We start from the raw sequence: 26,219 nt of genomic DNA, 5'->3' as shown, positions 1-26,219 counted from the left end.
CACGCCTTTAATCCCAGCACTCGGGAGGCAGAGGCAGGCGGATCTCTGTGAGTTCGAGACCAGCCTGGTCTACAGAGCTAGTTCCAGGACAGGCTCCAAAGCCACAGAGAAACCCTGTCTCGAAAAACCAAAAAAAAAAAAAAAAACCCAACTAGAGAGATATAAATAAATATAATGAAACTTTGCTAATAAGAGGTAGTTGGGTGGTGGTGGCATATGCCTTTAATCCCAGCATTTAGGAGGTAGAGGCAGGTGGATCTCTGTGAGTTTAAGGCCAGCCTGGTCTACAGAGCAAGTTCCAGGACAGGCTCCAAAGCTACACAGAGAAACCCTGTCTGGAAAAATAAAGAAAAAAAAAAAAAAGCTGGGTGGTGGTGGCACACCTCTTTAATCCCAGCACTCGAGGGACAGAGACGGGTGAACTTTCTGTGAATTCGAAGCCAGCCTGATCTACAGAGCTAGTTCCAGGACAGGCTCCAAAACTACAGAGAAACCCTGTCTCAAAAACCAAACAAAGAATAAGAAGAGACTTTTCAATTTTTTATCTTTCAATGCCTGTTTGAAATTTAATCCAAATTCCACTTGTAAAGCAAAGGACACGGCAGCTCAGCAGCGAGCCCTGGTAGTAGCAGGCCCCCTGCCCTATCCCCAGGGCCACTTTGTCCAGTAGCATTACCCCTACCTTGTCCCCACCCTGCCTAGTCAGCCTGGTCTGAAGAACCAGCACAGAGAGTCTATGGAGGGTCCTAAAGCCAGCTGGTGCCTGATCCTGCTTTGGATGACAGACTGTGCCCCCCATGGGCCAGTCTCCTGTCTGGGCCTCTGGGTCTTCTTGGTCTGGCATAAGAGGCTCTGTGCATCTGACTTTCCCAACTTTGTTCTGAGCCTCAGAGGTGGGCCAAGTGGTGGTTTAGAGGTTCCTGTCCTGCCTGGCAGATGAAGAGCAAAGGGAGTACTGGCTGGGTCTCCATTTATGCGGTCCTAGATTTCAGCTCAACTGAACTGTTGGCCTCAACCCAGACTTCTGTTCTTTGTTACTCCACGGGTGGGCACGCCCTGGGGACGTAGGCTTCTGCAGCACTAGGTCATCACCAGGGGACAAAGCTGGGTGGGGCTATCCCAGTTCCCCTGACCCCACTGTCCAGGCACATTGCTTTCTCGCCTCCTGTTCAGCATGGACCAGTTAGTCACCCCGGAAAAATTTCGGGGTGAAGACCTCACATCCCACAGTCATTGTAGGGAACAGAGTGTTGGAGTCCTGGTACTATAAAGGGGGTCCAGGTCTGCAGGCTGAGAACTTTTGGCCAGAGTGCCAAACTCTTAGAATATACCTGAGTCTTGGATACCCAGCATTGGTGTTTTTATCAAGAACGCTGACTCTCCAGGGCACATCTTGGAGCCAGAGGGAGGTTGCCTTAGGGTGGGGGCAACTCCAGGGTGGTACTTCTGCCCTCATGCTTTGCCATCCCAGGCGTGGCCCTTTAAACTACAGACCATGATGTCACCATAGACAGCAAGTGACAGGAGGGGCACTGCAGGCCCGAAGGATGGACTACATTTCCCAGGACCCTCTCGTGAACCACACCCCTCCCAGCAGGCGCAAAAGCAAAGCAGACGATTAACCACTCCAACGCCGGTTTCAAGGTTTTTTTTTTTTTTTTTTTTAAATATCTGGCTTCATTCTGGGCCGAGTATGGGCCTCCTTTGGGGTTGGCCTGAGGCATATATAGCCCAGACCAAACTGTGGGCCTGGTACATCATGCTCGGCCTGTGTTCGGCCACAGTTCTGGCATTAGAAGGTTCCAAACCCAGAATCCTCTTCTTTCCCTACACAGTGTTCCTTCCAGAATTCGGGAGTCCAGCTCTGAGCTGGAGTCCGTCCCACTGAGCTTGCAGGTTTTAAAAGCCTCAGCTCTGTCCCGGGAGTGCAGAGTCTGTCCCCAGGGTTACCCGTATTGTCTGGTCGCTCCCTTTAAGCAGGGCGCGGACTACATTTCCCAGCGACCCTTAGGCCTCCCTGACGCAGCCCCCCCCAGAGGAGGGGAGGTACGGGCCGGGAGGGGGGAGGTGACTTGATGTCATCCTGAGCAGCTGGGCGGCGGGTGCCGGTGCGCAGCGAGCCGGGGCTCCCGCTGCGCTGCACCGCGCGGGTCTGAGTCGCGAGATAGCTGCCGAGGATCGCGTGCTACTGGGGTCTTGCCCAGAGCCCGCCGCGCGCCCGGCCCCTTCTGGGGCTGAGCTGGGGGCATGCTCCAGCACCCCCAGAGCCCGGGAGCGAACCCAGGAGCGCCGCCGCCCAGCCCCAGCGCCCCGAGCGGCGGAATCGCCGCTAAGGACCCTTGAACCGCCGCCTCCTCCTCCGAGTCGGTCTCTAGGGGTCGGCGACCAAAGTCTGGGTTTCTGAGAAGTGAGTGTGTACCCTACTACCACCATGAGGTTTGGAGATCAGGAAGAAGCGGGATGCAGGGAGAGATGCTAGGGTCTGAAAGGGGGTGCATGAGAACAGGACCCTTCTTTTCGTGTGAGTGCACCGGGACGGAAGGCATTAGTGGAGCAGGGGCGTCCCACTGCTCTAAGGAGCTGGAGATACTAAACTGAGTCCCCATCCTGAGTAGAAGCCGTAGGCCGTATTTGGGGAGGGGCTACTTTGGAGCTTGGGTCTGGAAGAAGGGAGGGACATACTTGCACTCTTGCTTGGGGGTCTAGCAAGGGGACGAGGGAAAAGAAGTGAGAGGATTGGAGCAGCACACCGGCTGTCTCCGGAAAAGAACCTACCTGCTCTCTGTCTCTCCTGCTGACCTTTCTAACCTGACTTCTCAGAAGAGCCAGCGTGGGAACCCTGACTGGACTCTTCTGGACCCCCAGGAAAGACTTGAGCCATTGCCTTCCTACCTTGCCTGTCCCCCCCAGGACTGGGCAGTTGCCAGAGGCCCTGGGGGGGTCAGGACTGTGTTTGTGCCCCCCTACAACACGCTGGTCAGGATGGGTCCCAGTTAGTGGCCTCACTCAGCTTCCTCAAGACCCACAAGGAGCCCCCCAGGCTCTGAAAGGTTGACTGCTGCTCACTGGCCATGGAGACAAAGCTGCCCCCTGCGAGCACCCCCACAAGCCCCTCCTCCCCAGGGCTGTCTCCGGTGCCCCCCCCAGACAAGGTGGATGGCTTCTCCCGCCGGTCCCTCCGCAGGGCTCGGCCCCGCCGTTCACACAGCTCTTCTCAATTCCGCTATCAGAGCAACCAGCAAGAGCTCACTCCGCTGCCCCTTCTCAAAGGTGAGCTGTTGCTATCTGCCAAGGTGCCTGAGCCTAGAAGGAAGCAAGGTAGGGGAGGACCGAGGGAGAAACAGCCGTCAAGTAGAGTTTGGATACCCTTTTAGGCTGGGAACTCCATTCATTGGAACTGACCCCTCAGTCTCCAGCCCTCTGCTGACGCATGGCCTGACTGGCCTGTCATCTCTGGAGGTGGGGCATCTGGAAGTGGTGCCAGGGGCAGGCAAGGGCCAAGGGTGGGGCACACAGTCTACATTTCAGGAGGCTCCTATCAGCGCAGCCAGCTGCCTAGGTCTTGGGGTAGGTGCTTGGCGTGATTCCCTGTGACATAACCCCAACGTCACTCCTGCCCCGCTTTCCACTTCTGGCTGATAAATCCATGTGCCACTTAGGAGTGAGGCAGTGGATGTTTGGGGGAATGACTGTGTATCTAGAGCTTGTGGTCTTGCTTTAAAGTGATGAAGTCTCTGATCATGGATTAGAAAAGATGACCATCTTCCTACCCGCATCCTCCCAGGCGTGAAGGATGGCACTAGAATTGTTGCTAGATGTTCCAGAGTTACCCTGGATCGGGGCAGCTGAAACTGCTTGGAAAGTCAGCCTGAGGGATGAGACCCACTCCTGTCCAGAGCCCTGGCAGCTGTGGTCCAGGCTCAGTCTCCCCGTCCCTCCCCGCAGATGTGCCAGCCTCTGAGTTGCATGAGTTGCTGAGCCGGAAACTGGCCCAGTGTGGGGTGATGTTTGACTTCTTGGACTGTGTGGCTGACCTCAAGGGGAAGGAGGTGAAGCGTGCGGCCCTCAACGAACTGGTGGAATGTGTGGGGAGCACCCGGGGTGTCCTCATTGAGCCTGTCTACCCAGACATCATCCGCATGGTAAGCACTGTCCAGCCTCAGGGGACAAGAATCCTATCCATCCACCACTAGGCCCCCTGTGGGAAGAATTAATGTCTGCTCTTCAGCTTGGCCTCAAGGGCCATGCTTCCATCTCCACTGAGCCCCACTGAGCCCAGCACCCACTCAGGAGTCCCTCTCCCTGCTGTCCCTGCACCTGTGTGAGCTGGGCCTGGGTACCTGTCCTTCGAGCCGCTTGTCTCCCGTGGCCTGACTCCGGCATATGCTATTCTATGAGTTAAACTCTTTGGCCCTAAATGCCTGAGATTTCATTGCTTTCAACCTCACCGTCCCACCACATCCATCTGGAGATGTGGCAAGCCACCCCTGGGTCCCCAGCCCCTGGCTTAAGGTTTTCATGAACTTGGTGTTTAGGTGAAGACTGTCTGGAGGAGTAGGTCAGTCTAGGAGAACTGGATGAGGAAAGGGTTGGTGGTAAAACTCAATGCATGGCCTCAAGTTCAAGTCCCTTGAGCTCTGTGTACTTGAAAAGTGCTTGGCCTGGTGCTACATGCCTATAATCCTAGCTACAGAGGAGGCTGAGGCAGGATGGTCACAAGGTCATTGCCTGCCTGGGATATAGAGAACTCTGAGAGTTCCCCAAACTTCTCCCTCCAAGGTCTCATCCTTAAAGAACCCTGACTTGCCCCCCTAGATATCAATAAATATCTTTCGGACCCTGCCACCCAGTGAGAACCCTGAATTTGACCCTGAAGAGGATGAGCCCAACCTTGAGCCTTCGTGGCCACATCTACAGGTGTGAAGGGCTGGGGAGCAGGGGTCTGCATTTCAGAGGAGACTGGAGGGTTGTGGGGGGAGATTGTATAGATGCTGACTGTTGGCTGCGAGGAAAGTCGGTCAGGCTGTAACTAAGTGCACCTTTTGGTCTGTCTCCAACCTCCAGCTGGTATACGAGTTTTTCCTGCGTTTCTTGGAGAGTCCAGACTTCCAGCCCTCTGTGGCCAAGAGATATGTGGATCAAAAGTTTGTCCTGATGGTGACTTGGGGAGCCCAGGCTGGGTGGTACCATACGGCAGGCACAGGCTATCTGGGGGTCATGGGGATAGGATGGGAAAAACAGGGGCTGATATCTGGATTTATTTACCCTAACCCTGGGTCCTACAGCTGCTGGAGCTATTTGACAGCGAGGACCCTCGGGAACGTGAGTACCTCAAGACCATCTTGCATCGGGTGTATGGCAAGTTCCTGGGTCTCCGAGCCTACATCCGCAAGCAGTGCACCCACATCTTCCTCCGGTGAGTGGCTGCTGCCTCTCAGCAGAGACCTGGGAGGGAGGCAGGGAAGGAGGGACCTGCTGGGACTACCAGGCTGTGTGGGCTGTATGTTTACCAAGGTCTGTCTCTGCAATGTAGTACTGATGATACGATGCCTGTGACAGCAGTGGAGAATTGAGTTTTATTTCCATTTTACAGATGAGCAAATAGAGAGCAAGTAAGAATATAGGAAAGCAGAGGTCAGTTAAGTGTTTAGAGGGATGAGGGCAGTCCAGTTGAATGTAGGGTCTAGATCTTCTGATCGTATCAGGTCTTCTACAAACGCTACTTAGCACCATATCCGCTGGGTGGTGGGAGCCCCTGTGACCTTGTGGTTGAGACTATGGTTGTGTATTTGAGTTTGGTTCAAGTATTTGGGTGAAATCGGGCAAATCCTTGAAGTTCTCGGCTTGCTTCATTCTTTGAAGTGGGCACAGCGCCTGTGCTAATGCGGGGCCATTCTCCAGATGAAGCCAGCTGGGGCCTCCAAAGCATCTGGCAGAGCTGCTAGCCTGAGGTGGGGCCTCTGAAACACTAGCTGTTGTTTCTAGTGATAAAACAGAGAAGATGTGCCCTGTTCTCTAGGAGCTCACAGTCCATTAGCTTCCCCACTTATTAACCTGGAGGCGAGTAGCCTTTAGCTGGAGTCTCAGCTTCATCTCTGTAATGGCTTTCATATGCCCTGCCTCCCAGGGGGATTTGGGGAATTACAGTGCAGGGTGGAGGTGTTTGTCATTGCTTTGGTTGACTGCGTGAAGGTTGAAGGTCCTAGGCTGGGTGCCTGCTGGCTGGCTGGGCATCAGGTAAGAACCGCTGGGGACTGGAAGAAATGAGCTGGACTGACAGTGGCAGAGGGGGCTGGACTGGGAAAGACGTTCTGACTGTGGGTGAGGACTCAGAGGGGCCTGGTTTGGGGCACCAGAAAGGGTGCACTGCTGTGGGTTGGGGAGGGTTGGACAGCTGTGCAGGGTGAGTCAGGCTGGGAGAGCTGGACCTGTCCCAACGCTCCCACCCTCTAGAGTCTTCTCCTCTCTGGCAGGTTCATCTATGAGCTGGAGCACTTCAATGGTGTGGCCGAACTGCTGGAGATCTTAGGAAGGTAATTGCTTTGGCTGGAGTTGGGGTCCCCCCCCATAGGAAGGACTGGGGCCTGTTTGGCTGAGCCCTGCGAGCTGGGGGAGGGGGGTCTGGTAGGAGGGACTGGGGCCTGATTGGCTGAGTCCTGCTCCCCTCCTCTCCACTCCAAAGCATCATCAATGGCTTTGCGCTGCCCCTGAAGACTGAGCACAAGCAGTTTCTGGTTCGAGTCCTGATCCCCTTGCACTCTGTCAAGTCGCTTTCTGTTTTTCATGCCCAGGTGAGCCCCAAACCTATCCCTGAAGTAGCAGCTGCTGCTGTCATTCAGGGCTGCCTGTGGGGCTGGGAAGTCAGATTGACATTCGCTGCATCCTCTTACCCCCGAGTCTCTAATTCAGTCTCCCTCTACTTGAGAGCTGACCTCAGACACCAGCTCTATGCTGCTGGGCACTCAGGAGCTTGGTGCCTTGAAGTCCAAAGCAGCAGTAAGTGCCCAGTGAACAAGAGTGTGAAGGCAGTAATGAGCAGGTGCCTGGCACGCTGTCCTGGGCAGCTAGTTCTTGGCTCCTCTTCCTTCCTGACCTTGGCTCCCTCTTTCCATCCTGGCCCTGCAGCTGGCATACTGTGTGGTGCAGTTCCTGGAGAAGGATGCCACTTTGACCGAGCATGTGAGTACCTTGGAGGGAAGGTGGGCTCCTCACTCTATGGGTCTGACTCCTCCTCCACCCTATAGGTTATCCGGGGGCTCCTCAAATACTGGCCTAAAACCTGCACCCAGAAGGAGGTATGAAGGGCTCTCCCAACCCTGAGAGTGGGTGGGAGGGCTCGGCTTCCAGAAGGCAAGCAGGTACATGCTTTAAGGGAATGTGAGCTGCTGCCCTGCCCTCTCCCCAGGTGATGTTCCTGGGGGAGATGGAAGAAATTCTTGATGTCATCGAGCCCTCCCAGTTTGTGAAGATCCAGGAGCCCCTGTTCAAGCAGGTGGCTCGCTGTGTCTCCAGCCCCCATTTCCAGGTATGTGACAAAGGCAAGTGGGTCAGGGCAGGGGCGCAGCCTGGCAAAGTTTCAAAGTTAGTCTAACATAGTCTTCTCTCCCCTCAGCTACTCTTCCAGCCTTAGCGACCTGATAATAGGCAGATGCTGGCTTTAGGGTCACGAGACCTAGGGCCAAACCTCAGATCTGTATTCCACTTGAGAGGCCTTGGGGAATCACTTCTGAGTCTTAAGTGGGTTTCCTTGATCAAAAATGGGGCAACAATAGTCATTCATAGTGTAATGACCGGAACTCATAGTGGTAAACACAGCAGGGAAACTGAGGCAAAGTGGGCTGCAGGACTGTTGGCCCCTTTCTTTTCCTGGTAACCTTAGACGTCACTGGCCCCACTTTCTGGCCAGAAGGCTCAGTCCCCACGCTAGACTAGACTCACTCTTAGGAGCCATGACCTGGTGGAAGCTGATTCTTCTCACGATGGCTCTGGTGTTTCACTTTGAAAACACCTTGAAGTACAGGAACTCGTTTCCTCCCGACAACAGCTGTGGCGATGGGTATTCTTAGCCCCACTCACACAGCAGACAGCTGAGGCTGAGGAGCTGCATGGCTCACCAAGGCCGCACACGTGCAGTGGGCTCTGGAGGAGTCGGAACTGCGGTGTTGACTGAAGCCATGCTTTCTCTCCTCCATTTGTTTCCTCCAATGGGTTAGATAAGCCCGTGGGATGGGGTGTAGGGGTCGGAGGATCCAGGTTTGGGGGGGAAGGCTGAAAGATAGACCATTACCAAGCCCTCTCTCCTGCTTCTCTTGTCCAGGTTGCAGAGCGGGCTCTGTATTTCTGGAATAATGAGTACATCCTGAGCCTCATTGAGGACAACTGCCACACTGTGCTGCCTGCGGTATTTGGGACCCTCTACCAAGTGTCCAAGGAGCACTGGAACCCGTGAGTGCCCAAGCCTGTGCCCTTGAAGTCAGGCACCACAGCTAGTCCAGCCCCCAGGGCCATTCCTAGCTGGACAGAGAGCAAATGTCAGGATACCAAAGGGCATGGAAATGGGCAGTGTTCAGGGACCAGGGACGAGCAGCATGGTATTTCATTCACCTCCGTAACACCTCTCCTTGGCTATCAGAACCATCGTCTCGCTGATCTACAACGTACTCAAGACTTTCATGGAGATGAATGGGAAGCTGTTCGACGAGCTTACGGCCTCCTACAAGCTGGAGAAACAGCAGTGAGTACAGGGTCAGAGGCTGGCCACTAGGGAGGGACATCAGACCGTCCCAGTATGGTCAGCTTCACCCTGTTTCCAGAGGGGCTGCCCACTGACTGCTCTGACTCCCTGTACCAATGCCTCAGGGCAGCTCACAGCCTAATTTTTCCTCCTTTCTCTCCTCACCTCCCCTCTAAGCTGAGGTGCCCCATGGAGTCCTAGTCACTTTACAGTGGGATGGCCATGAGGGAGGTTAGACTGTTGGCAGTCCAGGAGAGGAAGAGCTGCCTCACCCTCTCTCCCCAGGGAGCAGCAGAAGGCCCAGGAACGACAGGAGCTATGGCGAGGTTTGGAGGAGCTGCAGCTACGACGGCTACAGGGGACCCAAGGGGCCAAGGAAGTCCCCCTTTCTCGGCCTACACCCCAGGTGGCTGCCAGTGGGGGTCAGAGCTAGACAAATCTAGAAGAGGAGAAGCTAAACCCAGAGCTATCAGCCCTTCCATCCCTTCTGCCCAGGGGCCCAGTGAGGTCCACGCCTCCCCGTGGCCTTGCCAGAGTGGTTCTAGGACTCCCTGCCAGCCCCATGGGAACAGCTTTCATGGAGGGGAAACAAGAATGCAAGTTGGTAGTCTTGGCAGCAGAACTCTCAGGCCTTTGTGGCAAGATTCTGGCAAGACATAGACCAGGGCAAGTGTGCAACTGGGAAGCTGCCATCAGGGATCCTCCCCTGCCCTATACAGCTGGGCTCCCACCTCTGCTCCTGGCCTGGGACATGGGCACTCAGCACCTGGCCAGGGCCTTCCTCATTCCCACCATGGGGGCACGGTCTATTTATTCTGCCCAGCTCACCCTCAACAAGACACTGTCCAGGGACATTCTCCTCTCCTCTCCCTTGCCCTGTACTTTCTTGTCCCCTTTTTATTTATTGGGCAGGGGGAGGGGTGAGGGCACAGGCAAGAAGAGATTCACATTGTCCTGGGGTGAGGGGGGGTTACAGTAATCATGGTCTGCTCCCTTCACCTGGCTAGGGGGCAGACTTAATAAAGAGCGAAACTCAAGCATTGCTTGCTTTATTGAGGGCAGGAGTGAAGGACAGCATAGCAATGGACTGCTTATAGACCAGGTAAAAGGAGGTCACAGTCACTGGCTCTAACGAGGGGCAGAGCTGAAGTTGCCCCTTCATTGGAGAGATCCATAGCATACGGTGTCAGGACTGGAGCCTGAGCCATTCAGGCATTAGTAGCGAGAGAGGCGGCACATATCACACTGGCAGGCCCTGGCAGTGAAGATCTCAAGCTCCCCCTGCTGGTTCCCCACGCAGTCCAGCCACACCTTCACCTGTTGGAGAAACCCAAATTTGTTCCGATTCCTTCCCACCCCGGGTCCCCACCCTCATGACTCTGTCAGGCCCAGGTCCCTCACCTTTTCTAGCCTGCTAATGGTGCAGCACTGGGAGATAGAGGTGATGTTGTGTCGGTAGCCACTGGCCACCAGCACGGAGTAGCGGGAAGGGAAGGCGCTGGACTCACAGTGTCCTACACAGGCCTGTGCTACATGGGAGCCCTGGCAGGTGCCATGGCGGTCACTTCGCACTGTTACATTGAAGGCTGGAAGGAGAGGAAAAAGGCTGTGAAGACTGCTGGCTGGGGTCTATCTGCAGCTCTGGGATACCTCTGCTCTTGCCCCAATCCACTCTCCCTAGCAGAGTTACTCACGGTGCAAGTGGCAGCCTGGGATGGCTGCCTCCTGACAATGGCCTTCAATGACTGCCAGGACCAGCAGGCAGAAGAGCAGGACACGCGGTGCCATGAGCATCTGAGAAGGTGTGGGTGGGTGAGGGAGGTCTCTGAAGATGTGCCTCTGCCAACAGGCCGGGCTGCTGGGTCTTCTGACTGGTGAAGTGTGCCTGGGTGGTGCTGTCTGTCCTGCCTGGTTTTGGCGGGAATATGTGGGGTGTTTGCCACTCTGCCTGGGCCACTTCGAAAGGGTATGAGTGGCCATTTCAGGATGGGACTTTCTATTTTGTGCAGATTTTCCCTGGAATGTCCCACACCATCTCAGTACAAACCTCTTCCCTGCTCCATGTGACCCCCAACCCTCCTGCTCTCCCCAACTTCAGCAGCTCACCAGATTCAGCAGAAACAGCAGACTCCCAGTGCCTCCTGCTGGTCTCCAAACTGGTACTGGTTCTCCAGGCTTTTATTTGCAGTGTTTTAGAGCCCCGCCTTCCTGGAGATCAGTTTTCTGGCCCCTCCTAGCCTGAGGCCTCAGCGCAGTCCCACCTGGGGATCGCGGTCTGACTCTGTTGACATTTCCCTTTCCCAGAAGGCTGTCTAGGGTAGAGTACTAGAGGAGCTGAGGCAAGCTCAGAAGTGGCCCAGGGTGACATGTGTGCAGCTGGGTTCCTTCCCACCAAGCTTGGGCAGGACTCTTCCCTGATCAGCCGTTCTCCGTCTAAAAACTACGACCCTCAGTTCTGTTGCCTAGATGCCTTTTAGTGATGCAAAGTAATGGGATTAAAAAAATAACCTTTTTTTTCCCTTAAAACACAATCTCATACATTCCAGAAGCAACTTTGAACTTCTGATCTTTCTGCCTCTACCTCCCAAGTCCTGGAATAACAGGCATGAGCCACCACATCCAGTTTATGTTGTTCTGGGGTCAAATCCAGGGCTTTGTGGATGCTAGGGAGGCACTCCACCAAGGGAGTTACATCCCCATCCCAAGAACAAGATTCTTTTTTTCAAGGGGTGTCCCACGTGTAGGGTCACCTAAATTGTGCTTTGTGGCAGACTAGGGGTAGGTTCATGTCGGTCTGCCAGTGACTTGTGAATGCTTTCTCCTCATGTGGCCAGCCGCAGAGTGAATTCTGAGCTAGAGTCTCCTTAGTCCCTGGAACAACAGGGAGTAGACTCCAATCTCAGCAAATCGGTGGTGTCCAGTTCTGGTTATAGAGGAGAGGCTACCTACTAAACAGCACACTCAAGTACCCTGCTGTCTATCCGTGGTGGTGAATGACACCTGGGACAAGGCTGTGACACGCTGAGGGTTGTGGATGCAGTTCAGTGGCAGAGCACTAGCCTAGCAGCTTGAGGCTTTGGGTTCCATCCATTTTTAGCACCATAAAGAACATTAACAAGCCAGGTGGTGGTGGTGGAAGGCTCAGGAGGCAGAGGCAGGTGGATTTCTGAGTTCAAGGCCAGCCTATTCTACAGAGTGAGTTCTAGGAGGTGCAGAGCTACACAGAGAAAACTGTCTTGGCAAGGATGGACAAATGAAACAAAACAACCCAAACCAAATAAACAAAACAAAAAATCCCAAACCACAATAAATAAAAAAAGCAAAACAAAAGAAACCCAAAACAAAACACAGTAACAAAGACCTCAGCTGAGTTGGAAAGGGCCCGGCTCAGAAAGCCTACAGCTGTTGTAGGAGCTCCTCTCAGCCCACTACCACACTGACCTGGTTCAGAACAGGGCAGTCCACAGCCTGCCAGAACTCAAGGGATACTTGGAGCTTTCAAATCCTACCTTTTATTTTCCAGATGAGAAGAAAGGGACACAGGTCCTTTGGTAAGCTGGTCCCAGTCAGTATGGGCACTCAGGTCTCCAGGCTTTGGAGCTGTGCCCTTCAAGAATAGCTTTCAAATTATGTTTGGAATGGTAGGACAAGGGTGTAAACGGAATTTGGGAGGAACTGGTGGTGCCCATGTTGCTTACCTCCCATCCCTGCACCCTGCTGCCTTTTGGTGTCTTCCTCCCTAGATCCCAGGTCTTTGAGTGCCAGCCCCCTCTCCAGAGCACCCCACTTCTCCCTTTTCCCTGTCAAAGGTAGAGGCAACCAAGCAGAGGGACTCAGAGGGACCTTAGCATTCTAGCCTTGGGCTTCCTTCCCATCAAGAACCCTGGCATGTGACAAACTGTTTAAAGACCTGAGGTGACAGAGCTCATTACCTACAAGTAATCCATTCTCATATCAGACTTCACTAAAAGTTCAAACACAGATTCATTTGTTCAGAGCTAAAACGAGTTTTCCTAAATGTCCATCCATTATTCTTTTGGTTCTCTGAGGCCACGTAAATCCATGATGCTTCTCTAAATAGCCCTTTGGTTGAAGAAAGGGTTTGGACACCTTAGCCTTCTCCAGGGCCCTAACTTGCACAGGCTTCCAGGTACACTGATGAACTAGTTTGTGTTCTTGTGAAGGCACCAGAGGGATAAGCAGGTGGGGAACATTTTACATTTAAGGCATTATCCTTTGAGGTCCAACCAAATGAAGAATTCCTTTTGAGGCAGTGGGACTCAAGCTAGCGAACCTTATGTGACCCTATTCCCTGACCCCTGGTAAAGAACCGTAAGAGCTGAGGTCAGGTGAGCATCCCATGTGGTTCACTAAGCAACAACCCGTGATCTGGGGAGAAGGTCTGTGAAGGCTTGTCTGGTCTTTCTCATGCTCTGCTTCACCATGTCTAATCAATAATCCATCATGAACAATTATTGTCATTAGAATCCTGCACATTAGAGACAAAAGACTTAAACCTCGGGGCAGTGGAATTCTTAGTGTTTTATTTTTTATTAAAATTACATTTTATTTTGTGTGAATGTGCAAGTCTTGGTACATATATGGAGGTTGAACTTGGGTTATTAGCTTTGACTACAGTTGCTTTACCCATCTAGCCACCTCGCAGGACATGAGTGTTGTTTTGTTATTGTAATCGGGAGGGGCAGAGTGCAAGTGCCCGCAGAGGCCAGAAGAGGGTGTCAGATCCTGATGGTTAGAGGTTCTTGAGGACCCCTTGATGTGAGTACTAAGAGCCAAATTTAGGCTCTCTGCAATAGCAGTTTGCCCTCTTAACTAGTGTCTTTCCAGGTCCATCCTTAGCGTTTTAAATTTGTAAAAAACAAAGGCAAACAACAGGATAAACTATGAGGACTCAGTCTGTGCCCACATCCACATAACCCAGGAATTACAGGAAAAGGATGGTGTGTGATGGTGCAACTGGGAGCCCAGGACAGAGATGGAGCACTTGAAGCCAGCCTAGGCTAATTAACAATAATGCTTGTCTCAAAAATAAACAAGAGAAAAAAGGAAGAAAATGGAAGCAAAGGATGTTTGGTATAGCTCAGGTGGAGTCACTGCAAGAGAAAGTTCTCTTTCCAACCAACCACCGCCACCGCCACCATGCTGTAGTGCCTGGCAGGCTCACTGACTGCTCTTCCTGAAGAAACACCGAAACGGGAAGAGAGTGCTGCAGGGAGGAGAGCAGAGGGGTCTGAGACCAAGGAGGTTGCGTCCCTTCTCCCTGGTTCCCATTAGTGCTTCATTAGCTGGGGCATTTTGCTCTGGGGAACCACAGAATGGAAATTCAAGTCTAAAACATCATTTGAGAAGGTACCCAAACTAGATTATACCCGGAAGGGGGAAATAAAGGAAAAAGAATTGCAATAGGATAGTTGAACTCTAGATAGACAAAGATTGCTCAGTGTTCTCTCCAAAAAGGATTCTGAACACACACCTAGATTCAGAGGGGAGAGTTGGAAGCATTCTGGACTCAAATCATCTGAATGACTCAAGACAGACAGATGTTTCTGTTCAAGCAACATTTGTGAAACAGGCTTGTGAGGGCACCTCAGGGTGGAAAGAGCTTTACACATGGACAGAGAGCACAGCAGCCCAAGCTCAAAGTGATACCCTGTCTCAACAGGAAGAAATCTGGTGTGATGGTGCACATCTTTAATCTCAACACTCTGCAGGCAGAGGCAGGAGGATCTCTTAGTTCAAGGACAGCATGGTCTACATAGTGAGTTGCATGCCAGTCAGGGTTACACAGCGAGACCTTGCCTCAAAAACAAAAAAAACAAAAAAAAAAAAAAACCCCACCACATTCTTTTGAATTAGGGCCCTTGTTTTCTATTTCATTTCCATCATCTATCTTTGATACAACTGAGAAATCTCAGTAAAGACTCTACTCCTTCTCTAGTCTTTCCCTCCCCAAGACTCAATGAAGCAACTGGACCTAGAGACTGCTTTTTAGCTTAAAGGCAAAAAATAAAAAATAAATTAAAAAAAAAAAAACAAAAACAACCTTGTTTTACCTTAGAAACCCAAAGAAGCCACTGGATCCTGGTTCTTTGGGTGGTGGTGGGTTGCTATGTTGCAGGGGAGGGACAACCAGCTCTGGCAGGCTATGCTCCAACTTAGAATCTGTAAGGGAAACAGACAGACAGAGAAAAGAGACTGGCCCAGAGGCTCCGTGAACGGAAAGAACACAGGGCAGCCTCACACACCAAGATTTATTTAGAGCCAGGTGAAATGTTTGCGCTGACCTTTCCAATTTCATATCAGCTCAGTAAAATTCTGTTCTGTCCTTATGCATTTTCAAAGTGAGACTTGAGATTTTACATATCTCAAGTCTCAGCCATCCACCAGAGCTGACATGTTTCCACAAGGAACCACAACTTGTTCACATGCTTATCCCCTGCATCTGGCTAAATGCACCCCACTCCAAGTCCTTGTGCGGGGTAACAGATAAGAAAGCTGGAAGGGGGCTGGAGAGATGGCTCACAGGTTAAGAATGCTGACTGTTCTTCCAGAGGTCCTGAGTTCAATTCCCAGCAACCACATGGTGGCTCACAGCCATCTATAATGAGATCTGATGCCCTCTTCTGGCATGTAGGCAGACATGGAAACTAACACTGTATACATAATAAACAAATAAATAATTTTTTTTAAAGAAAGCTGGATTGGCATGCCTCATTGGGCATTCACAGGCCTGGCAGAGGACCTGTCTATACCTTCTTGTTTTATGCAGCCCGGGTCAGCTATGCAGCGAAGCACTGGATTCTAGAATGGCAGGGGTGCACCTTGCCTGGTTTTGTAAGGCGCTGGGGATTGTCCCCAGGGTTCTGTGCAAGTAAGGCAAGAATTTCACCAACTGAGCTCCAGCTTCAGTCTTTGCACCTTCAGTCTTAATGCAGATGCCCCAGGGAAGAGGAGAAAGTACTTCCCAGAAACAGTTCTTCAACCCCACAGAAGAGCAAACCACAGCTCTTCCAACTTCCCTTCGAGCCCTCTCAGTTAGTTAGGAAATGTTTTGGAATTGCTGGACTACTGAGTTCACTGTCAGAAGTAAGGGGAAGCTGGGCACGGTAGCTCGTGCCTATGATCTCAGCAAACAGAAGGCTCAAGAGTTAGAGGCCAGCCTGGGCTCTACCACAAGAGCCAGTCTCAAAGAACAAAACCACCCACCAAACAAGAACCCACCTAAACCTACCCTGTTCCTGGACATCACAGACATCAAAAACTGGGGTATCTTGGTATTCTTGCTGGGTTTCTCCTTCCCTGTTCTGTTTAAAAAAGGGAAAAAAGGCTTGAGGGCTCTGTGGTGTAGCAGTTATCATGTCTGCTTTACCGCAGTAGGTCCTGGGTTTGAGCTCCAGGGGACAATAAGATCAACCTTTTGATAAGTAGCCTGCATAAAAATAAAAACCTGAGACCTAATAAATGCCAAGGATAAAATATTAACTTCATCCTACAAGGTCTGAAAGGGGGGGGGCTACTGGCTTCTGATAGCCTGGCAGGTGTCTTCTGTAGGACTGCTCTTGTTCACTCCAGCTTCCAACGTAGTCCCTCTAAAATCATGTCTGCAGGAGCTCAGAACAAGCCGCCTGGGCTTGCCTCTCCATCCCTATTGCTGAGCAAATGTCATTCTGGAGACATGTACAGTTCATGGGGCATGATTATACTACAAGCCAGTGTGATGAGGCCGCTCTTCCAGTCTGTAGTGCTATGATCGCAAAATGGGTGGTTGTTGTGAAGGAAGGTTCCGCAGGGGAAGTGACATTTGGATGGAGCTCTGATGGATGGATGGGATTTTGTCATAATTGGGGTGAGGAGCTGGTCAGGAAGAGCAGGGCTTTCCGGGCAGAGACATGATGAAAAGGGCACAGTGCCATTATTGAGTAAATACAATCAGCATACCTAGAGTCAGGCATGGTGAAAGCAGGACAGCTAAACAGCCAGTATAATACAGTGCGATCTTATATCTCTCCGTGTGTCACTGCTTGGTAGAAATTCCTTCATCTGTTGGTGAAATTCCTTCATGGTTCCAGGTCTGCATTTCCAGTAAACATTCTGAAGGTCAGAAACACAGGCATACATTTCTTGGGAATATCCGCCAGCTGGCTCGTCCTCACCCAGCATAGCCTGTGCACCTGAGTGCACAGCAGCATGTATGCTATTCAGGTTGTGCTTCTGGTGAAGAATTTGTACAGGGTGGATGGAGAGGCAGAGTCGCAATAAGTCCCGAGGAAGTCATCTCTGATCCCAATTCTAAGCATAACTTTCAAGTCAGAATGGAAGATCTCCCTGAGATGAGCTTCCTCATAAACACTTCAGATGGAGGTCTGCAGTGGGCAGGCCCAGGCTCATATTCCTATACAGAGCTAAAGGGAGGAAGAAAACCATTCTTACCCCCTAGACAGAAAGGAAGGATTTAGAAGGCCTAGGTCTAGTTTCATGAAAGCATGAAAGAATAATTCTTTTTTTTCCCCCTTGAGACAGGGTTTCTCTGTAGCTTTGGAGCCTGTTCTCGAACTTGTTCTGAAGACCAGGTTAGACTCAAACTCACGGAGATCCGCCTGTCTGTCTCCTGAGTGCTGGGATTAAAGGCGTGCACCATCACCACCTGGCGAAAGGATAATTCCTATAAATTTAAGAAAACTATGATTTTGGACATAAATCTTGCTGCAGAGATGACCAAAGAGAGCAGTATCCATGAGGGCTGGATATAAGGGATCAGAGGGCAACAGTCAACTCAGAAGTAAGGAGACTGCTCTTAGAAGGGTAGCTTCCCTTGAAGGCACAAGCTGTAAGGGAGGAAAGACAGCTGAGACTGTGGTACCACTGGAGACAGCCAGCTGGTGTCACACCTTGAATGGCACTAAATGTTAAGAGCCAGTTCTGCTTAGAAGTGGGGAACACACTGTGAGCAGTCTGGTCCAAATCAGGGCCATTTATCTGTGCTCTCCTGTCTTTTAATCTTTTCGTAGTCTGGGTTTCTAGGTCTGGGACCTGAAAGACCAAAAAGAAAAGGTCTTCTCTTCTTTATTCTTCCCAAACATCTCTTATGAGACAAGTGTTGTATTCTTCTAAGTTCCCTGCAAACTTTTCAAATGTGTTTAGACATGTGCAACACCCCCCTCGCCCCTGTGCTGTATGTGATCCTGTACCCAAATTTCCCACAAAAGGGTGGGGTGCCAAGCACTGAACCATAGGAGCAAATTCAATTTTTCCAGCTCAAGTGGCTTGCACTGAGAGTCTCTGTGATTACCTTAATTTAGGAGAAATCCTCTCCCTGGGAACAGAGTCTGTGAAGGAGGCTGTCTTTGGGTGTTGAGTCAAAATCAATAAACATGCTCCTTTTGCTCAGCTTTTCTCTAAGCCCAGAGTCAGGTTGAAAAGGTAATTATGTTGAGTAAGAAGCTGTGGGTTCTGTTCTTGCAGGAGATGATGTGTCAAACTAAGAATAGGAAGGTACAGAGGATAGTGCGAGGGAAATGCTCCCGTACAGCAATTATCTCGCTGTGTAGAGCTTTGTTCTCCAGAGCTTCATGTACCCTCTTATTCTTTCTCATTTCTCTTTCTGCCACTCCAAAGGCTGGGAGCACAGGAGACAGCTTTCTACCTAAACCTCATGGACTGTGGGGTTGTGACACAAAACTGGAGCCCCATCTTCTAACCTTTTTCCCAAAGGCAGAAATCTAGATCCCAAGGGCACAGTCAAGTAACTGATAAACTCCTAGAATAAGCAGCCAGGTTTTACATGTGTGTTGGATGTTCTAGCCCACAACATGTTAGCAAAATGGTGGACTGGAAATAAAATTGCTTCGTTAACTTTTTAATAATTAATTTTATTTCATGTGCACTGGTGTCAGATCTCCAGGAACTGGAGTTACAGACAGTTGTGAGCTGCCATGTGGGTGCTGGGATTTCAACCTGGGTCCTCTGAAGAGCAGCCAGTGCTCCTAATGCTGAGCCACTCTCCAGCCCCTTGCTTCATTTCTTCACTCAAAAATATTTTTTTAAATTATTTATTTATTATGTGTACAACATTCTGCTTCCCACACACCAGAAGAGGGAGCCAGATCTCATAGATGGTTGTGAGCCACCATGTGGTTGCTGGAAATTGAACTCAGGACCTCTGGAAGAGCAGTCAGTGCTCTTAACCTCTGAGCCATCTCTCCAGCCCCCACTCAAAAATATTTTAGGTAAATTCCTGTGATCCTGGTGGATGTAAGGCCTATCACTGTCTAGCCCATGCTGATCTGTCCAGTAAAAGTTCTGGGTGCACTGGCCTGCAGGCATGAAAAGCATCACACTCTTTCCTCCTGGCCTAAGTTCTTCAAAGGCCTCAACCTGCCCAGGGAACTCTTTCCTCATGCCGCTTTGTATCCACTAGGTACCTAGTGCTTCCTGTACACAGCACAGCTATCTTGTCTGTCTGGTCTGACATTCCTGGCGGCTTTAGAAGCTGACAGCCCAAGTACTTGGCACATGGGAGACACAGAATAGTGTCTTGAATGAATGCACATGGTAGATCCTTGCTCCCTAACTGAGTGTGCTGTGGGCCTGGGAAGGTGAAGGGTGACCAGTAGAGGAAAGAACCCTGAAGCTTTGAAGACAACTACTGAAAAGGAGCTTTACAATGAGGACGTAGTCAGTATATGAACATTAAAATGAAGGTACAGACCCATAAATCAATAAAATCAAACAAAATAAAATCATTGGGACAGCCAGGAGGTAGTGGTGCACACCTTTAATCCCAGGACTCAGAGGCAGGCAGATCTCTGTGAGTTCCAGTTCAGCCTGGTCTATACAGTGAGTTCCAATATAGTGGAAGCTACAGAGAAACCCGGTTTCAAAAGCAACACAAACAAACAAAAAAATCACTGGGACAGCCTGTTACTGTTCTAGAGGCTTTGCTCCTTTTTTGTTTGTTTGGTTTTTGTTTGTTTCTTTTTTCTGTTTTTTTGAGACAGACAGGGTTTCTCTGTGTAGCTCTGGCTATCCTGGTACTTGCTCTGTAGACCAGGTTGGCCTCAAACTCATAGAGATCCACCTGCCTCTGCTTCCCAAGTGCTAGGATTAAAGGCATGCGCCACTACTGCCCAGCTGTTCTTACATTTTAATTGATTTACTTTATTTTAAATTATATGTATGTGTGTGAATATGTACATGTAAGTGAAGTATCCACAGAAGACAGAGGCCTCTGTTGGCAGGAAAGATCCCTCTGGAGCTGGAGGCAGTTGTGAGATACCTAACCTGAATGCTGGGAATTGAACTCATAACCTCTAAAGAGTTGTTTATGATATTAACCACTAACCCATATCTCTAGCCTTTTTAATTACTTTATGGGGGGTAGGAACAGTCTATGTTGCCCTGGCTGTCCTTGAACTCAGTGATCTGTGTGCTAGAATTAAAGGCATGAGCACTCATGCCCTGGCCCAACAACATTTACAGTGTCTCTATGTAGATGTACGGGTGAGAGGTGCCTGAAGGTGTGCTCATGTCACGGCGTGCACACAGAAGCCAGAGCACCCTGAATGAGTCAGTTCCTCCTCCCATCATGTGGTCCTCAGGAGAGAGGCGAACGCGTTAGACTTGGCGCAGCTGATTCTGCCAAATGAGCCATCTCACTGGCTATTTGTTTTTGTTTTTCATTAAAAAATTTGGGGCTGGAGAGATGGCTCAGTTGTCAAGAGCTTTGCTCACAACCATTTGTAATGAGATCTGACTGTATACATAATAAATAAATTCTTAAAAAAATTATTTATGTGTGTGTTTGAGTGCTTGCACATGTGTGAAGGTGTCCACAGAAGCCAGAAAAGGGTGTTGGATCTCCTGGAGCTGGAGTTACGGGCAGTTGTGAGTTGTCCAACATGGATACTGGGAACTGAACTCAGGTCTTCTGTAAGAGCTGCAAATGCTCCTAAGGGCTGAGCCATCTCCCTCTGTTTGTTTATTTCTTTAAAGACTAGGTCTGGCCTGGAACTCTCTGTGTAGAACAGGAGGACTGTGAACTCAAGAGAATTCAAAACCTGTCAGACTCCTAAATGCCAAGATTAAAGGCATGTGCTACCATGTCTAGCTTCCTCCATTTTTTTCTACAAAATAATTTAAAATTTCTTTCACAACTCCATAAATGTAAAATAAATAATATATTTAGATCATCTTTACTCCCCACTTCACTCTCTTACTCTCCTTCCTCTTGTTCTGTAGCCTTTCTTCCCAGCACATCCCCTTCCTCCTGCCATGATTTTCTTTCCCTAGAACCCACAACTTAATTAGCGTTGCTTGCATGTATATTGGTGTAGGATTATTTACTGGAGCATGGGCAGCTTACCAGTAGCTACACTCCTGCATAAAATGATTCCCCTGTCCTCCAGCAGTTCATGAACTGCTGGCACCTTAGTTAGGGGCTGAGCGTCATGTGCCCTTCCCAGTCCATGAAGGAATGATGACTGGCTAGGTCTGGTTCAGATTTGATTCGGAATTCACTGCTGCTGAGAGACTGAATGACTGACTAGTCAGGCCTGGACAACATCACTTCACAGCACCCTCTAGCTTCTATAGCGTCCCTGTCTTGTTTCTTTTTAGACGATGTGTCACTCCACAGACCCGTCTCACCTAAAACTTATAGTGGAGTCAGGCTGGCCTCAGACTTGTAGCCATCTCACTGTCTTGGCCCGAGCACTGGACTCAAGGTGTGCGCTACTACTCCTTACCAACTTCTAGTGCCCATCTCAGCTGCTAAAACTAGACCCACACCAGACTCAGACTCCAGTGTAGACTAAGGCAAAAGGTTTCTACAGTGAGGATTCTATATTGGATTTCACACTCACTCAATACAGACCTATTTTAAATTATAGAACACAAGCAGTTTTTAACTTGAGAAGACAATGTGAAAAGATCCATGGGTATGTGCATTATACAACCACTTAGGGATAGACTGTGACAAGGACAGAATAGTTGGATGTCATTAAACCCAAGAATGAGTTTAGTCAGTTCAATCTGTAGCAAGGACCAAGCTGAGCATTTAACAGGAATCTCAGCCTCTAACAAAGGAGCCATCAAGAACCTCACAGCCTCCAACTTGATGCTTACCCTCTGGTTTTTCTTCAGGGGCTTCTGATTACTGAAGGCTTCACTAGAAGTCTCTATCTTGGCCCTGAAGAGGGGGAGGAAAGCCCAGGAAATGTCATTGGCTATGGCAACATTACCACATTCAAGCAAATGTAGTCCAAATGAATATTTCAGCAAGCTGGCTATTTTTATACTACTCCTGGCTGGCAGGAAAAATTGTGTGGCAAAAATTTCTTTGGTTGCTTTAATTCACAATAGAATTCCAATCGGAGACATTTAAGGACATGTTTGAGAAACAAAAAATGTGATTGATAGAGGTATCTGACTATGAAATATTCAGTTGTGCATCAAAACCCTGGGGAGACTTGCGCCTCATCGCTGTGGGAAAATTAGTTAAATAAAATCAAACCAAGTCTTACGCCTCAGGTATGCTCACATTCCACATGGCTTGTCACTGACACATCACCTGAACCCATAGGGTCAGCCCCTTCCTAGTTCATATTCACTATGTCTACATCTAAGGGCCTTAGGCCCTAGGAGACCTTGGCACAAAAGCACCGTTGGGCTGGGGAGCAAACCATGTCGTGGACTATTCCAGGTGGCTTCTCTCTGGGATTCCAAGAATGACTAAATTGTCTTATTGACTAAATCTTCCTTTGACAGAGGATCAAAAGTACACAAGTAGCCTCTACAACAGCACCTTCCGCGTGCTGGGATGCGCTCAGCATTCCCCCTAACAATTCATGCACACTCTGTTTTCTTTTAAGACAAGATCTCACTAGCATCCTTGGCTGGCCTCTTGTAGTGAGTGACTCTACTGCTTCTGCTTCCTGAAGGCTGTGTTTACAAGTGTGCACCACACGCACAGTATATTGCATACATTTTACCCAGTTGCTCATGGGAAAAAACAGAATTCCATTTTATTTGTTCTAATTCTTTCGAAGTTTTTTGTATGTGCATGTTTATGTATTAACAGTGCTGTTAATGTACACTCGTGTGGAGGGCGAAAGACAACCTCCAGTACTCTTTCCCAAGTGTTGTTCGTTTTTGGTTTGAGACAGGGTCTTTTATTGGCCTAGAGCTTGCCCAGTAGGCTAGGTTGACCAGCCAGTGAGCCATTAAGTCCACCTGCCTGCATCCTTCCAGCACCTCAGTTATAAACTTTTGCCACCATGCCTAGCAGCCCCCATGGGCTCTGCGGATTATTCAGGTCCTCAAGCTTGCATGGTAAATACTTTAGCCACCACGCTATCTCTTCAGCCTCCTTCTGTTTTTATATAATAGTCTAAGACTTCCTAAGTTTTGTGCCTTCCATAACATAAGGCCATTATTTATTCATTGGCTATGATGAGTTTAGATGTATAGAGCTATGTTTCCACTTAGCCTTTGTTTGTGTTTTCTTCTTGTCCTCTCTTTTTCATTTTTTTTTTTTTTTGAGATAGCGTTTCTGTGTGTAACAGCTCTGTCTATCCTAGAACTCAATTTGTAGACCAGACTGGCTTTGAACTCACAGAGATCCACCTGCCTCTACCTCCTGAGTGCTGGAGTTAAAGGGGGGTGCCACCACTGCCTGGCCTGTTTTGATGCCAAGGCCTCACACTCGATAAGCGAGCACTCCTCCAAGCTACAGTCCAGTTCAGCCTCCATCTTGATAAACAGAACAATCTTACATTGATGAGAGACTGTTCAAATTAAATAGAAAATATAAACTTATTTCCTTTTATCAGTTTGCCCTGGGATGGACAAGGTACTGAAGAGCCCTGAAAATCAAGCAACTGCCCACGGGCAAATCAACAATAGCAATAGGTGGCAAAGCCTCTCTATACCACTAACCTGTATGGTCTTGGTCTGCTAGGGGAGTTGGGCTCATCTACAAGTTTTCGTTTCCGCATTGTGGTTTCTTCTGCTTTCTTCTCAGCTAGGACCTTCAGGAAGGAAACCAGACTCCTGTGAACCCACATTTTCTAGAGTGGCTCATAGTTTAGGAAGGCCTAACACAGAGGATGGCCAACCAAAGGCAATTTGTAATACCTCCACTTCAACAAGACATTCTGCCAGAGATATCGCCTCTGAAATCTAGATGAAGGGAGACATGGTCTCATATTTACAGTTGGGATGGAATCTGAGCAGCATTGAGGGACAAAGGCAGAAGAGACAAGAGCATCACTTTTGAGGCAAGAAAGGCAATTTTCATTTTATATAGAAATTCAATTTTGCCGGGCATGGTGGTGCACAACCTTAATCTCAGCACTCAGGAGGCATGTGGATCTCTGAGTCTATCTGGACGGACGACTACGCAGAAACTCTATCTCAAACAAACAAATTAGCTGGGCGGTGGTGGCACACGCCTTTAATCCCAGCACTTGGGAGGCAGAGGCAGGAGGTTCTCTGTGAGTTTGAGGTCTACAAGAGCTAGTTCCTGGACAGGCTCAAAGCTACAGAGAAGGGGGCTAGAGAAATGGCTCAGCGGTTAAGAGCACTGACTGCTCTTCCAGAGGACCTGGGTTCAATTCCCAGCACCCACATGGCAGCTCACAACTGTCTGAAAATCCAGTTTCAGGGGATCTGACACACCAATGCACATAAAATAAAAATAAATAAATCATAAAAATTAAAAAAAAGCTACAGAGAAACCCTGTCTTGAAAAACCAAAAAAAAAAAAAAAAAAAAGAAAGAAAGAACAAACTTACCAACTCAAGAGGACTATCATCTGTTGGTTTTCCTACAATGGAAATTTGAACATCATAATGGATCAAGACTGTCTTACGTGGGTTTCTGAACTTTATTTCTGGGAAATGGATTGAGACAAAACTTCTGCTTGAGCCCTTTCCTCTTCTGCCTGGAACCATTTTCCCTGCATAGTGTCTTGAGATTCTGTCCTAGCCTCCAGAACAACTGCCACCTTTAAGCTGAAGTGGAGTTGGTTTACCATACTTCATAGTAAGCTCTTCAAAAGAGGATGCGGTTTTTTTTTTTACTACCTGAGGAACTGGGTTGTTCTCCATCCAATTCCCTTGAGCCAGTATCTCTCACTGAATCACAAACTCAGCTTTTCTGATAGGCTGGCCAGCCAGTGAGCTCCCAGGATCTGCCTGTTTCTATCAACCCTGCCAAGGTCAGGGTTACAAGTAAGTGTGGCCTTGGGCAATGGGGATTCAAATTGAGGCTCTTGTGCTTAGTAACAAACATTACCCACTGGATCATCTCTTCAGCCTCCTTTTGTACTTTTAAAATTAAACTAGTAGGTATTTATTTGCTTTTTAGTAAAATAACCATATATCGCTTGGAGATTAATAACTGGGAAATAGTGTTAAGATATCAGAGGCCTAGCACAGCTTTTAATCACCTTACTCAGGAGGCAGAGCAGGTGGATCATTGTGAGTTCGAGGCCAGCCTAGGCTATATAGTAAGCTTCAGGGCAGCCAGGGCTACATAGTGAGACTCTGGATCAGAAACAAAAACAAAGTGTTTGCATAGGTTTCTCTCACTGAGCTATTAGTCTCCAACCAGACTATGTATTCCCATCCACCAATACTTAATACATACAACCCCTGAAATTAGTGTCTGCCTATTCCCTTTCTACCACTCATTCTCATCACTACTTACCTGTAGGCATGTTTCCAGTAAACCATTTCATCTCGACATACAGAGTGAAAACAAATGGGTAGGGAGTCAAGATGATGTCTCCGTGTTTAAACTTCAGGTGGGAAACTCTCTCCCACTTGCTTTTATCTGAGGATGGTGCTAAGGAAACAGAAAGGGGGACAGCATGTGTTCCTGGTGACGATTTGAAGGCTGAGGCTCTAGCTCTCCTTTCTCTGGTCTCACTGCTTCCACTGAAATCTATGCTGTGACTTGTAGCTTATTAGCAGCTGGGAAAAGCCAGATGTGATGTTGCATGCCTCCGATCACAATACTCAGGAGCCCGAGGCAGGAGGATTACTGTGAATTCCATGCTACCCTTGACAATATACTGAGTAGTAGGCCAGTCATGGTTGGTTAACTACCTCAAAAACCCAAATGTCAGGCGTGGTGTTTCACATAGTGATTTCAAGGTCAGCCTGTGTTCCATGAGATAGGGCCTGTCTTAAACACAAACCCACTTTTCTGGGGAAAAATAAGACACTAGGAAAGAAAGGATATAGGGAAATACAGTGAAGTGTTCTGTAACAAAGGGCTGCAGGCTGTCCATGTTTGCCAAGACTGCACGGATAGAATCCTGAAAAAGATACTTAAAGTTATTTTAATACTGTTGAAGCTCAGCTAATCTTTCCATTTATATCTTCTACTCTTTTTAAAACATATGATGCTTGTTGTTGCTCGTTTTTTTTTTTTTTTTTTTTTTTTTTTTTTTTTTTTTGTT

At 49.1% G+C, this 26,219-nt stretch overlaps 3 protein-coding genes across 8 annotated transcripts in view; 1 reads left to right on the top strand and 2 right to left on the bottom strand.

The window, feature by feature from the left end:
• The first annotated feature begins 1,923 nt into the window (after positions 1–1,923).
• On the top strand, positions 1,924–9,771 carry Ppp2r5b (protein phosphatase 2 regulatory subunit B'beta). Its single transcript, XM_050136648.1, has 14 exons — positions 1,924–2,407; positions 2,821–3,270; positions 3,946–4,142; positions 4,816–4,917; positions 5,065–5,157; positions 5,286–5,416; positions 6,474–6,533; positions 6,683–6,791; positions 7,126–7,179; positions 7,245–7,295; positions 7,406–7,525; positions 8,318–8,445; positions 8,633–8,734; positions 9,020–9,771. Exons 2-14 carry the CDS (start codon positions 3,072–3,074, stop codon positions 9,165–9,167), a joined length of 1,494 nt encoding a protein of 497 aa, XP_049992605.1. The 5' UTR covers positions 1,924–2,407; positions 2,821–3,071; the 3' UTR covers positions 9,168–9,771.
• Positions 9,772–9,801: 30 nt separating this feature from the next.
• Positions 9,802–10,714, bottom strand: Gpha2 (glycoprotein hormone subunit alpha 2). Its single transcript, XM_050136655.1, has 3 exons — positions 10,429–10,714; positions 10,136–10,320; positions 9,802–10,051 (listed from the first exon to the last, which is right to left on the bottom strand). Exons 1-3 carry the CDS (start codon positions 10,712–10,714, stop codon positions 9,950–9,952), a joined length of 573 nt encoding a protein of 190 aa, XP_049992612.1. The 3' UTR covers positions 9,802–9,949.
• Positions 10,715–13,837: 3,123 nt separating this feature from the next.
• The window catches only part of Majin (membrane anchored junction protein), a 28,726-nt gene continuing 16,344 nt past the window's right edge, over positions 13,838–26,219 (bottom strand). For 2 of the 6 annotated variants that reach the window (XM_050136650.1, XM_050136651.1), the window contains 8 exons: positions 26,000–26,075; positions 25,463–25,588; positions 24,547–24,578; positions 23,690–23,781; positions 21,878–21,941; positions 15,987–16,059; positions 14,809–14,917; positions 13,838–13,961 (listed from right to left, as the gene is read on the bottom strand). In XM_050136650.1, the coding sequence (XP_049992607.1) occupies positions 13,916–13,961; positions 14,809–14,917; positions 15,987–16,059; positions 21,878–21,941; positions 23,690–23,781; positions 24,547–24,578; positions 25,463–25,588; positions 26,000–26,075 (618 nt within the window). In that variant the 3' untranslated portion in view covers positions 13,838–13,915. Of the gene's footprint in view, positions 13,962–14,808; positions 14,918–15,947; positions 16,060–16,693; positions 17,400–21,877; positions 21,942–23,689; positions 23,782–24,546; positions 24,579–25,462; positions 25,589–25,999; positions 26,076–26,219 lie in introns of those variants that run through there. The other 4 variants (XR_007590801.1, XR_007590802.1, XM_050136653.1 and 1 more) reach the window with 4 other exon arrangements.

Source organism: Alexandromys fortis, unplaced genomic scaffold (assembly GCF_014885135.2).
Source record: "Alexandromys fortis isolate MF-2015 unplaced genomic scaffold, M_Fortis_MF-2015_v1.1 scaffold_3, whole genome shotgun sequence".
NCBI lineage: Eukaryota > Metazoa > Chordata > Mammalia > Rodentia > Cricetidae > Alexandromys > Alexandromys fortis.
This window is presented reverse-complemented; position numbering and strand designations above follow the sequence as displayed.

Coding starts and splice junctions, on each gene's coding strand:
- Gpha2 (XM_050136655.1), bottom strand. CDS start 10,714: ATGGCCACTCATACCCTTTCGAAGTGGCCCAGGCAGAGTGGCAAACAC. Junction 10,321..10,428: donor CCCAGGCTGCCACTTGCACC/GTGAGTAACTCT, acceptor CTCTCCTTCCAG/CCTTCAATGTAACAGTGCGA. Junction 10,052..10,135: donor CCATTAGCAGGCTAGAAAAG/GTGAGGGACCTG, acceptor TTTCTCCAACAG/GTGAAGGTGTGGCTGGACTG.
- Ppp2r5b (XM_050136648.1), top strand. CDS start 3,072: ATGGAGACAAAGCTGCCCCCTGCGAGCACCCCCACAAGCCCCTCCTCC. Junction 7,180..7,244: donor ATGCCACTTTGACCGAGCAT/GTGAGTACCTTG, acceptor TCCACCCTATAG/GTTATCCGGGGGCTCCTCAA. Junction 7,526..8,317: donor TCTCCAGCCCCCATTTCCAG/GTATGTGACAAA, acceptor TCTCTTGTCCAG/GTTGCAGAGCGGGCTCTGTA.